Source organism: Antedon bifida, chromosome 2 (assembly GCF_963402885.1).
Source record: "Antedon bifida chromosome 2, ecAntBifi1.1, whole genome shotgun sequence".
Taxonomy (NCBI): domain Eukaryota; kingdom Metazoa; phylum Echinodermata; class Crinoidea; order Comatulida; family Antedonidae; genus Antedon; species Antedon bifida.
Genome location: NC_136227.1, coordinates 2906746 through 2920482, shown reverse-complemented (window position 1 = coordinate 2920482; position 13737 = coordinate 2906746). Strand labels below are relative to the sequence as shown.

The 13737-nt window shown below is 32.7% G+C and overlaps 1 protein-coding gene across 1 annotated transcript in view; it reads left to right on the top strand.

Annotated features, from left to right (window-relative positions):
* Positions 1-2435: 2435 nt before the first annotated feature.
* Positions 2436-13737, top strand: part of LOC144835809 (transmembrane protein 132B-like) — a 33709-nt gene continuing 22407 nt past the window's right edge. Inside the window, exon 1 of the mRNA XM_078690903.1 lies at positions 2436-2794. Coding sequence (XP_078547029.1) covers positions 2737-2794 — 58 coding nt within the window. The 5' untranslated portion in view covers positions 2436-2736. The remainder of the gene's footprint in view (positions 2795-13737) is intronic.

Sequence of the window (13737 nt, the reverse complement as noted above, 5' to 3'; positions counted from 1 at the left end):
TATGAATAAACTAAAAATACAAATATTGAATTCTAACAATGGTTTCATTGTTTTATGTATGTATTTACATTTTTTATTGAACAGATTTCTAGAGCGCACTTTGCCACCAAAGGTGATCAAGGTGCTTTTGAATGCATAAAGTATGCAATCACCTCAGATAAAATGTACAATGAAATTTATTTTAAAATTTAAAATGGAAAGAATTATGACAATTATGTATAAGCCTGGGGAAAAAGATGAGTTTTTAATAATTTTTTTAACGAATCCAAGTTAGTACATTGGCGAATTGAGATAGTATTTGATACTAAAACAACTACTATATTTGTCCAATTTAGGTAGGCTTGTTTGTTTACACTTTACAACGCAAGGACCTAACCGCCCCGAAAACAATTGACCAATCATGGCACAGTAATCTGTACTGTCGCTTGTTATTGGTCAACTCAGATGCCATTCTAAAGCTTGGTTCCCACTAGGACGCAACGCAAAGACGTAAGCGCAACGTAAGTAACTTGACCAATCACACAAGTGATGGATTATCGGAACTGTCGCTTGTCATTGGTCAATTCGGTTGCGTTTAACGTCCATGCGTTGCGTCCTAGTGAGAACCAAGCTTAAGTATACGGCACTGTTAATATTAACTGAAGTTTTTAACAATTTGTTTACTAAAATGCTGGTATGGGTGTGGTAATGAGATGTCAAATCAATACGGCCAAAAAAATCATATTAGATTAAAAGTTATTCCCAATAGAAGTGAATCCTTGAATAAATAAGGATGATAAAATAGATAGCATCATACTGGATGATATTAATTGACAGTTGCATCCTCTAAATTAACCGACAGGAGAGAGTGAGGCGTAGGGTCGGTTGTCTAGGGTGTGGCATGTGCGCGTTCTTCTCGGACGCACGCCCGCCATCTCGATCCGATATGGCTAATGTACACAGACGAGCGGTAACGGTAATACAAATATAGAATCTATGTTATTCCTTATGACCATTTACACAGAACGCGGCGGACGGGCGGTTTCTACGTGTGACAAGATGCGCGGTTTTCCGCTTATCGTTACCGCTCGTCTTTGTAAATTGGCCTTTAGTCAGAATGAGAAATTCCCGTTATATTCTTTTTCCATTAACATCACCCTAATGACTTAAAATTTAGGAAAACGAATTTCATGTATTTAAATTGACTCTACAGCTCATTATGTCGGTTGGTTGGTTGGTCGGTCGGTCGGTCGGTCGTTCTGTCTGTCAGTTGGTCGGTCGGTAAACGTTGTTGTTATTTGAAAAGTCGGACAAGATATCTACCATGAAGCGTAGAAGAAAATTCTGCTAAAAACACTTTTTTACGGAATACGATAGTTCCATTTTGTATTGGCTTTTGCAAATATTCACAGAAGTCACAACATTTATTATTCACATTATCTAGTTTACCCTTCGTTATTTTATGACACTTTTTCACGAAGCGTATCTGATGCGCGCTTCCTTTTTGTCACAATCCTCAAATGATTTGTTCATTAGAGCGTGAACCAAGTACAAGTAGGCCTACTACATTTATATTACATTTTGTAGCATTACGATTGTTAGAAATCATAATAATTAATTCCTTGTGTAAATAAACGTTCTATAATAATTAATATGTAATACAGTAGGTCTTATTATAAATTAAGTTAAAACATGGATAATGAATTATAATGTTCTTAAAATTATTTTTCCGGGAAACAAATGAACAAGTACTAATAAGTAGGCCCATAGAGATCTCTAGGTAGGCCTAACGTAAAACGTAACAAAATAATACAGTGTGTAGGCCCGTACTTCTCACAATTTCGGAACAAAATGTAAATAATGTAGGCCTATATTTTACAGTATATATACGATAAAATACACAGCATTTTATTTTAAATGTTAATTATAAATGACGACGGGCCAGACCAGTAGAAGAATATCGAAATATTCTCAAACAACAAGAAACATTTATAATGGAAAATGAAACAGATTTCCGTGAAATAATTAAGCAACAAAACCATTCCAACAAAATGATTAGATCTTTCGATTGAATATAATTGCTTCAACTGTATGAAAAGACTAACTTAAGACCCATAAAAAGCAGGCGGCATTGGTCCCTTTTCAAAGGGCTGATCCTATTAACGTGGAATACTTTATTATTCATTGCTTCTATAGAGCCGCCGCACTCAGTTATTGTTACCAATATATAAGCAGTGTTAACTAATTATCAGCGGAGTAATATTCTGTATCTAAAACTCGCTAATATTGTGCTTTATTGCTCATAAAATCCATATTTAGAGACATAGCGCTCTTGAAATCTTCGATTCATTTGTTTTATTAGAAACGAAGTTGGTTCATTGCAAACGGTAGTGTAATAATACTATTTTAAGGAACTATTTTGTTATAATGAATACGCCGCATAACACACTTCAGTTCAGTCTGTGCTTAGCACTCGCTGGATTCGCACGATCAATCACTACCGAGTTTACATTGGACGGGCAGACGTGAATGGTGCATTGCCGATTGCTGGACGTTTTAGCACCGTGTTTTTATATGTTTTACTGCAAAGAAATTTGATAACTTTTATGTGTATGGTTCTAATATTTTAACTAGGATATTCGTCTGATTGTTCTTCCAATTTGGTTGCTGGATATGTGCTTTTAAAGCAAGGATTTACTGATTATACCGATAGTTTGTGCAGACTGTTGCAGCCTAGCCGCACGCACAGAAGACAACATGTCCCATAACACAGTAGTGTGTGACTTGGTTTTGTTGTTGATTTCGGGTTTAGTAGGTAAGTTTGCTACGGGCCTAGATTTTTCATTTCATTTATTTTTCTCATTCAAACATAGATAAGATTATTTACGAATGCATTTATTGAGACAATAATGAACAATAATATTTTTTTATACGTCTGTACAGTATTTAAAATACATGGGTTTTTATAAAGTAGGATTTGTGTTCGAAAGAAGGATTGCAACAATTGTTTAAGCTAATCTCAAATATTTTGAGAAAGGGATTTTTTAATCACAGTTTGATTTTGAATTTGTCTGAGCATTAATTGATTAATATTAACGATTGTGGGTTGGTGGAACCAATCGATATGTGATTGATACTTTTTACTGTAAAATGATATATAAGCTGTTAACATTCGGTACCTATTAAGGATTATTTCATGTAATGTTTTCTTTTTCAATTGTGTATTTTCAATTTGTATATAATTCGTTGTTGATGCCACAAAGTGACACAAAACGCACAGTTGTGAGAAAAGTAGAGACACTGACAGTTAGGCCTAATGTACAAACCTATTCTGTAAATTTGGTTGAAATCGTCATTGTTAAATTGTTAGCATATTTATTTTGGCAGCATTCAATTAATGTTTTTAAAGCTACAGTAATATTAGTCAAACTGTATCTTAGAACATTACTGTACTTTTTGAAACATTAGTTCTAACTGGGACGGCTTGCAGCTCTGCTCTATTGCACCTATTAATTGCCTTGAAATTGAGAAATATCTTCCACCACAATAGTATGCTTGAATCTTAGCGTTTAAACAGATAGCTTAAGCACTGAATTAAGCCTCTGTTTGTTCAACAAAGACTCCCTTTTATATCGGTATTGCTATACCAGGCTGGTGAATGCAACATTGACTTTAGTGGTAATACTATATTGCGGCTTTTGATAACTTTTAAACCTGTGGGAAAATATGGAAGACAATACAATGTAAATTGTAAATAGAGTTTGATACAGAAGTCAGATAGGGATACTGCCAAAGGGCATTGAATAACAATAAACAACTTGAATTTTAAACTGATAAAAATAGATTTTTATATTTTATTTGCTTTATTTTGTATTTAAAAAGTAAAGAGTAAAAACCAATTTACAATTTTAAATAGTGAAAAAAAAAGTGATAAACAAAATTATATTTAATATTGTAAATATTGTAATTTATTAATCACAGGCACAAAATCATATAGGCTTACACTAAATAGAGAATTGTCTGTTTAAAAGACCAACACATAGAAATTAGCATTGTCTGTCTCCAATAGCATTTAAATGTACTGTATACTCTCAAACTCAACACGAATGTAGCCAGTTAACCATTCAGTCAGAGATGTTGCCAATGTTGAAAATCACAGCAAGGAAGCGCAAGAGACAAGAACCCTTCCGAAGCAATTTTACTCTCGCGTCTCATCTTACGCTTCCCCGATGAGAGTTCACGTAGTTCGGTCGGATAGATTGCCATTGATTCTGATTGTAAAGCACAGATAGAAACTAGCTTCTGGCTGACCTGGCAGGTGGAGAAGTGCTACAGTTAATTTTACTCTCCCTTGGGGTAGTAGAAGTTGAATATCAAGGCTCAAATTCTGGCCTAAGAAATTACGATGATTTGTTTAATGGTAAGAATGCTATGTAGTAGTGGATGGTTTAAGCACCCTGAGGGTATTGAGGTGTTTGTTACAAAATACTTGACTTACAGTAATAAGGGTTATACTTTACTGAAGTTAACACTCTGAGGAAAGAAAACATTTTATGATTTTGAGGAAGTAGATTTGTAGAAATCAAATTATGTAGAAACTTTTCAAAATGATTAACAAAAAAATGCATAAATTTACATTGATTTAAAGATAATTTTTTATTCTAAAGTATAGACTTAAATAATAATATGAAAAAAATCATACTTTTAATTTTATTGAATATTCATATAAAACAGAATAACGGCATAAAAGTGCCTTAACAAAAGCACAGTCTACATTCCAAGACCTAATAATAAATAGTCTTACAACAAAAATTGTACAATTCCGTCTTTCTCGCATTTATGAAGCAAATTACCCGTCACTAAATTCAATTTAGACTCATAAATCTCAAGCAATTCTAAGGGTACATTAAATGCATGCTAACAACACACGTTAGCGATAAAAAAAAATTCTGTTTTTTTTAAATACAAAAGTGTAGGCAGTAAAAGATGAGTGTACAATGTAATGGTACTGGACGCTAATGTGTTTGAATTGTCTGTAATTTGTTTTATTTTGAGAGTAATGCTAGTTTTATCGTGTAATTTGCATTAGAATATTGCCATTTTTTTATATCTAACACAGTGACTCATAACTCATACTGCCGACACGACTACAAGCATTGGAAGTAATTTATTATTCAGAATGAACACAACGCACAAAGAAATCTTGTAAAAAATAGCAATATGTACAATCCTTATACAGTTGTGTAATAAAACTGTTAATCTGTCGGCTACACACCAAAGAATATGAAAACATATCTGGAAAAACAAAATATTTATTGTTCTGTCTACACTATTAAACTCTTTATGGGTCTGTTTCTGCTGCATAACGCAATTTAACCGGTTATTTTAAAATAGATTAAAAAAAGATAACAATAACAAGACCGCGTTTCTGCTCAATTTGTGCTCCGAAATAACCGGTTAAATCTATGGGTGGTCGTCGAGCAAAACGTCATCATTACCCAAAATGCAATACACTCAGACGGAAGTAGTAAGTTGGCTGTTTGTTTACATCGACGTCAGTACACACGTGTGTGATATCGCCGAACATCTCAAACATGAACATAATAAAATGTTGTCTCCGGGTCTACAAGTTTTGTTTTTTGTAAAGCCTACTTACCATCACTAATAAAATTAATTCTCATGCCACCTTCAATAAACATGGGGAGGGTCGTGCAGCGTCCGATCGCCTAGGATCATTATTATCTAGCCTAATTCCTCAAAAAGGCGATGTCATACGGCCCTTCCCACGTGAACGACTGTCTTTCGCGAGCGCGGTCCTACTAAACACCAAACGGAAAAAAAACCAGACTCAGAATGTTGCAATACCTACCAAACGAGAGTATATAATTGTTAATTAATTATGAAAACCCAACTTTTATAGCAAAAATCGTCCGAATTTATGTTAAAAACGATGAGTTTGACCGCAAAAACTTAAATCAAACGAGTGTATCCAAGTCATAGAATATCGCACGCACATAGTGCCTTTGATAGAATAATGAGTGTTGAACATTATTTCGTATATTTATGTACTAACATAAATAATAGCACATTTTTATGCTTAATAAAATCATATGTAATATATTATCAAAGGCTCTGATAACCTTTGTTTTCGGTCGATGTGATGTTTTTATAAAAAATGATGATGTAAAACGATCAAAGTAAGATTGTTCATTGTTCTCCTATTAAAGGCACTAAGGGCGTGCCATAAATACGCTCGTTTGGTTTCAGTTTTTGTTGCTAAAATTCATCTTTTTTAACATAAATTCGGACGATTTTTGCTATAAAATTTGGGTTTTCATAATTAATTAACCATTATCTATTCTCGTTTGGTAGGTATTTGCAACATTCTGAGTCCCTTTTGTTTCCGTTTTGGTATTTATAGGACCATACATATACCCTTCGCGAGCGTGTATTAACACCTCAAATTGTTTAGCTTGGGTAGTCTGGAACTCCACCCCGAATTCCTCTTTTACTTTCGCAAAAATGCTCTTATATATCTGTGAATCTTTTCTATTGCCTGCCATCCTTCCCCGTAGTTTCTCTTCCCCCCACAACTGAATAACACATCTTGTGATTTCATTCATCCACATACATGTTCACTTCTTCGTTCGATTGTCAAAACCACGAGGAAAACACACATGGTTCGCGACGGTATCTGACCCGGGGTCACAACTGTCAATCAAATAACCGTTATTTCGTGTTGCAGCTAAGAATTGCTCAGCGATAACCGGTTAAACGGCGTTCTAACACCGATTTAAATTGGTGTTTTTAACCGGTTACTTTGCGCTGCCTTTTAACCGGTTACCAAAAATGTGTCCTGTTTCTGCTGGCAAGAAAATGGAGTTAATTTATTCACACCGATTTTAATTTATTCACACCGATTTTAACCGGTTATTTTTATGCAGCAGAAACAGGCCCTATGTGACAAAAAAAAATGTGATGTGCCTATACATGGACGTGATGATGTCATACCACTATCATATTTGGGCACATCACACTTTTTTTCACCTAAAAGTTTGATAGTGTAGACAGAGCTTTATAAATAGCTAGCGAAGTCTTCTTGTTCAGTTCTTGTCAAGTAGACATGTTTCATCACAGTACATAATGATATAATTAATAATATTCAAAATAAATAAACAATAAATATTTTGACTCAGCAAAAATGGTAAAAAATTTATATATAAAAAAGGGTGTATATTATGTTTATTTGGGAGGAGTATTTAATTAAAAGCGTTAGATAAAAACATGCATTTAAATTAATCCAATCAATGATGGCATGTTATAAATCCTTGTTGTGTTTTGTTAAAATATTGGAAGTCAATACAGAGTTTAAAGGGCATTTTACAAGTGTGTTAAAATAAGTTAGACTCAATTACCACCAGTGTAGTTGATACATAAGTACAGTAGATAATTAGTATTGACTGACTAGTAACCTTTGACATTTCAGATTAAAGTGACTTAGTATGCGGTCACCAAAAGTTATAAAATGGGGAGGGGAGCTACTGTAGTTTGAAAATCTTACAAGTTGGCTAAAAGGAGAGTGATGTGACACTTTGTAATTGTTTTTGTTAGTTTTTCATTTATCTGTTTTTTTTGTATCTCAGAGCAAACATAATTTCTATGTATATTTTGTATGCAAAAATGACAATAAATGAAAGGAATTTTCCACTGATGAATGTGATGCATAAATTTTAACTTATTTATTTAGGTTTTCTGTAAGCATGCATTTTGCTTGTTGCTAATGTTAATTGGCAAATCTAAGAAGTATTTGTTTAATGAATTACACAACTGATTATTAAGTATGGTAAACAAAGAACATAAACTTAAATTAGTTATGCTTGGTTAGTTAGTGCCACTTAAGAAATTAATGACTGGCATCCAAATGTGGATATAATATTTAAAATTTTGAAATATTTGAAAAACAATATCATTCAGTGTAGTAATATAATAATTTATTTGGCAGCTACACTTTTGAAACAGTGGCACACTTCTTGAATGAAGGTGCATCCAGAGTAAGTAAAATAAAAGTTAGAGAAAAAAAAAGATTTAACAATAGGCCTATTTACAAGGAAACTTAAACTAAATTATGTACAAAATATAAAAAATTACTATACTATAGATATACAGTACAGTAGATAAGATAGATAAATTTATTGAACAAACGCTTTTGTATCAGCGGCACACGTTCATTTACAAGGCAAAAGGAGAGTGATGTGACACTTTTTGTAATTGTTTTTGTTAGTTTTTCATTTATCTGTTTTTTTACAGTAGATAAGATAGATACATTTATTGAACAAACGCTTTTGTATCAGCGGCACACGTTCATTTACAAGGCAATGTAAAAACAAAAAGAAAAGTATCAAAAATAACATTTCTGTAGCTGTTTATAAATAAGTAACATATTAACAACTAACAATTTAAGCTGATTAGAGGTTAACAAAACTGTGTGGAAATGTGCCATATTTGTGCTATATTACATGGGTTTATGAGTTTGAAAATTTTTTGGGTTGTTGCCTATTAAAGTCGCCTAATATATCATTTTTTTTTAATCATAAGAAAAAACTGTAAAGAAATGTGCTCAGTCTAAAAAAGTCCTACATGAAATCTGCAAAAGAAACTACAGCAATCACACTCCCCACTTGAAACTGCAAAAATAACTTTAGTGCTGTTATTATCCAATTATTATACTACTTGTAACTAATTCCCAGGTAAAGAATAACAATGTTGATTGTTGATGAGTTGAATCTTTCTGCCATTTGACAATTATCAGAAGAATGTTTAAGCCCCCCTTCAAAGGAAGATTCTCTTTGTTGAAATAGGATGTCGAAAGGTACTTAAAAATCTTCATTAATAAGCTTCCCATTGCTCCCTTTCAGCCATAGTTAACCAAATTAATCGTATTAAGTAGGGATTTTACAGTTCTCATCAAAAGAATCCAATTTAGAATCTGACAATAACCAGAGCGATGTATGAAGTACCTATACATTGTGTTTCATTCACATATCTCTGGTCCTTTTCAATGTCGACCCGCAGTGCTTGCCAACTTTCGATTGATCTCGTTGAAATCAGGCTAAGTTGCTTGCTTTTGTTTGGCGGTACTGTTGAAAACTAACAAGGTATAAACAAAGTCATCAGGCCATGAATGGAGTCTTGCTGAATTCTGAAATTGATCCTATTGAAAACACCTAAAAGAAAAGTCAATCCTTATAAAGCCGCAGGGAACTATACGAAATATACCAACGTACAACATGTTTCTTTGTATTTGTTTAGTACCAACAATTGTCTATTTTACTTCAGTGAATATAGATGAGTTATTTTGCCAGTACAAAACTTATTGTGTAGTCGGCCTAGGTTTGTTTGTTGGGTAAAATGGTCGGTTTCAGGTTCCTGTAACGTAACTCCAAAACTTTAAACGTTTTTTATTTTTGTAATAATTAACATTGAAAAAGAATACTGCGACCTACACTAAAGTATTTGTTTGAAGGTATCAACGTTTCACGATTATAATTTCAAATGTACCAATGAAAACACTATATAGGCGCCAGTTGTGTAGGTCATTAATATTCATGATTATAATAAGTAGTATACAACACATCATATTTCAGCCAAGATATTTACTTTAATTTTTCACAAACCAATTCCTATAATAGAATATTCAAGCCACTGCTAGTGTGCTAGTATAGGTGTGACTTAACAAGTATGTATCACTGACAAAAACAACACTAAGCCACTTTGAGCTTTTTGTTGATCAAACAATAGGGTTGATTCATCCCATTCACAAAGTTGTGTTCCTTTCTTCTAATACAATAGAGATTATTAAATTTTAATTAGTTATTTAATACATCTGTAGTATTCCTTTATAAAAGTATTAGTTTTAATTAGTTCAAAGGATACATTGGATTAAAAGTTAGTGGAAGTACTGTTGTATTGTTTGTCAATTTTGTACTTTTTTGTTGATTATAATTTAATTCTGTTCCCCAAACAATTCTATATAGCGTTTTAAAAGAATGAACTATTATTAATTTCTGTATTTCGTAGAAATTCAATTGATTAAATGCCTGTATAATTGACCTGAACAGGCATTTCTAATTATTTAAAAAATAAAATGCATTGAAAAAAAAATGTCTGTATTTCATAGAAAGTCAATTAAATGTCTGTATAATTGGCCTAACAGGCATTTCTAAGTATTTCAAGAATAAAATGCATTGAAAAAAATTAAATAAAAGAAAAATAGCAGTTTAACTGTATAAATTTATGTTAAGAAAAACTACTGTAGTTGAATATCATCTTTTTACTTCTGTATGTTTGTAGATACTGTACATTAATGAGCATAAAAGCATCTACGACCATTTTTAGCAATATTATTGTAAAAATTAATGTAATCTTGTAATCTATTGCTAACACACTATGTAATGTTTCTGTATGTTCAATAGTACTGATATAGCTCACCCATTTAGAATTATCTTTTATCATATTGTTGATAAGTTAAGTGCACTAGCCAATAAGATGTACATATGTTCCAAATGTTTTGTACTGCAGGTACCATTCCAAAGTACACTATGTTTTGTTATGCTTTTTTGAAACTCTTACACTTTGCTACCAGTACCACTCATTCTCTCCTCCCTCCCAACACCCCCCCCCCCAACTTCCTCTCCATATCACCCATTCCCCCTCTTTCCATTCCTTCTCATACCACTCATTCTCCCTCCAGCTTATCACATGCAACATCTCATTAAAAAAACATGCACAATTTACGATACAAGATATATATATATATATACAATTTAAATTTTAAAAAGACAGATACAGAGATGCAGGATAGCCCATGAAAGTCCCGATGTAGGACTTATTTCCAATGGGGTCCTTATAACAAATAACAAATTTAGAAAAAGCAAAAACAGAAAAAGACTTGAACAAAATTACAATACATAAAACCCCGCATAAAACATACTTAAAAATACTGGTACATTTTCAAAAACGATTCCCTGCTAGATTAATTTGTACCGTTGTAGAGAGGATTCGCATCAAGCATGCATATCTTTCCCGTTGCACTAAATGCCGCTAAACATGTAAATTTGTAATTTATAGTTACAGTTGTTCATGATAAATTTATGTGATGATAGATGGTGTTATGACTGTTGCATTTGTGTTCAAATTGGCTTTGTATTTTATGCTTGTTGAGAAATATGCATGTTATACTTGCATACAACATTTACAATTTATAATCTTTAAAATAATCACAAGAACAAGCTTGTAGAAGCATCAAATTATTCACCATTTATAAAGTCACTATGACAAAATTATAATTAATTGTGAACTTTAAATGATTGTTTTTTTTTATCGGTTTGTTTAATTTCTACCAATGTACTATAGCAGTCTGATGAAAAACATGCATCTATGGACATACTGTACTGAAGGCCTATGTATATTTTGGGTGGGCTTTTAAAGGTGGCTGTGTATCAAATAAAGTCGTAAATTTTGTTCAACTTAAAACACCAAGTACTAAACTTTTCAGCTAAGTACTAACTTTCCATTAGTTTCCATAGAAAGTCTGTATATTAAAAATAACACTGGCTTGGAATCTTCAATAGACTGTGTGTTATGACAAACTAGAATTAAAAGTTTTCATAGCATTCCAATCAAATCAACTTAATAGCATTTGTGTTATGTTGTAACCACATTATTGTTAGGCATTTATGGCCGACGCTGATTTTACTAGATCTACCGGTACTTAAGTTCCGTGCTCGTAAATATCCTAGCAAATGGAAGGTAGAGCCATGGAGAGCAATCAAGGCGAGCCCTATCAGAATAAGGCAATAAAACGGTGGCTATAAAACGTAGATTGGTAAACAGCTGAGACCAGTACAAAATCATTTTGTACTTGATGACCCTGTGTTAAGTAATTAGAAGTAAGACTTTGAACTCATTTACTATACTTAACGATATTAGCCCTGTTAGATTAGTATAAAAGTCTATAGTATTTTGTCATTAACATACAACTATACCATTGATTTGGACCTTTGGTAGACGATTGTATAGATTTAGTCTTTGAGTGGAAAGATTTTGTAGATAAACGGCAGATACAGAAAGTAATTAAGATCACTAATAATTTGTTAAGGAGGAACAGAAACCAGGATCAACAAATTTACCGAACCTTTATTGCTGCTAAAGCTATATAAAGCCCTTGAATTGTAAAATAGACAAACATCTCTGTACTTATTAATTTATTTTGTATATATTTTATAAGATATCTCCAAAGGTAAATTACTGAAAAATGAAAAATAAAAATGTTGTGGGTAGTAATCAGTAGCTGGATCTCAATGGAGATACAATAAAATTAGCAGAAAGCTAATTCAAAATGATGACGGCCAGAAAGAATATGGCAAGCTGTCAAATGATAGTTAATCCTTCATGAGGGGTAGCTGGCTCATTTGAGTCACGCCGATTTTCCACTAGACAAATTTGTTCGTGCAAATCAAAAGCGTCGGGTTATACGCATGCATATTCATTGTCCCTCTTTCAAATCACAAATATGCAAGCTTTTTCGATTCGACAAATTTGCCTAGTGGAAAATCGGCTTTACATCAATGTATTTTGCATAAACCTGTCCCTGCCAAAATTTTCATTTTTATGCATTGTATTGTATAATTATATTGTTCATTCGCTAGTTACCACAGTTATACATTTGGTGTTTGTGCAACCAGCGTAACTACAGAATATACATGTATGAATAACAAATTTTATCTGATAAATCTTTTCTATAGCATTCCATTGGTTGAGAAGTCAAATGTATTTGTGTTTTTCTTTACCGGTTTACAAGTTTTATACATACCGATGATGGGAAAGGGCCAACGATTTTATCTAACACACGTAGGATATCATGGAACGTATTATAATGTATATAACACCATGTGGGATGCTATACACTAATACTCATTAAGCCATATCACATTATAACGCTTGATTACCTATTTAAACTATTTATTCCCACTTCACTGATTTTCATTCGACAAAATAATTCGATACCTACAGGTGGAGAATGGCAAAACAATGGTAATTTCCTTCGTAACGCTTTCTTCTGAATATGTCAATCATATACTATTCAGCTCCGCGGATCAATAACCTTGAAATCAGTGAACGAATTGCGAGCGTGAAATTGAAACCCATTTAGCGTAGCACTTCATAAACAGATTATAACCAGCCTAGCAAAGAATCTTTTACCTACTGTCTGGATTGAAAAGTTTTTCGCACCTTATTGATTCACCAGTTTCCGATATTTCACAGACTGAGGAATCGTTTCTGAATGCACTCAGGCGTATCGTATACTCCTACACTTTTGTCGTTGCTTATAAACAGAATTTGTGTTGTGTGGTATACAACTTTTGGTTCGCAATTCATTGATTTTGCGATTTGCCTCAATTTTGTTTTGGATTGTCTGTGTGCAATTCATCATGATGTTGCGATTTGCACACGTTCGTGAAACGTGTCGTAAACACGTATCTTAATTTGAAAGTTATGAGGTTAAGTGCTTTGTTTAAGCCATAGATTAGTGATATTATAAACTAACTTGTTCTAATAAATATGCTGTAATTTAATGATTGAATCTGTTGATTTGATTGATTTCTTGAAATTTTCAGTTATAAATTGACAATTTCAGATTTCATGAGTAGTTAACTCATGTAAATTTACATCAGCATAAATTTGCTTCCAATACAGAGA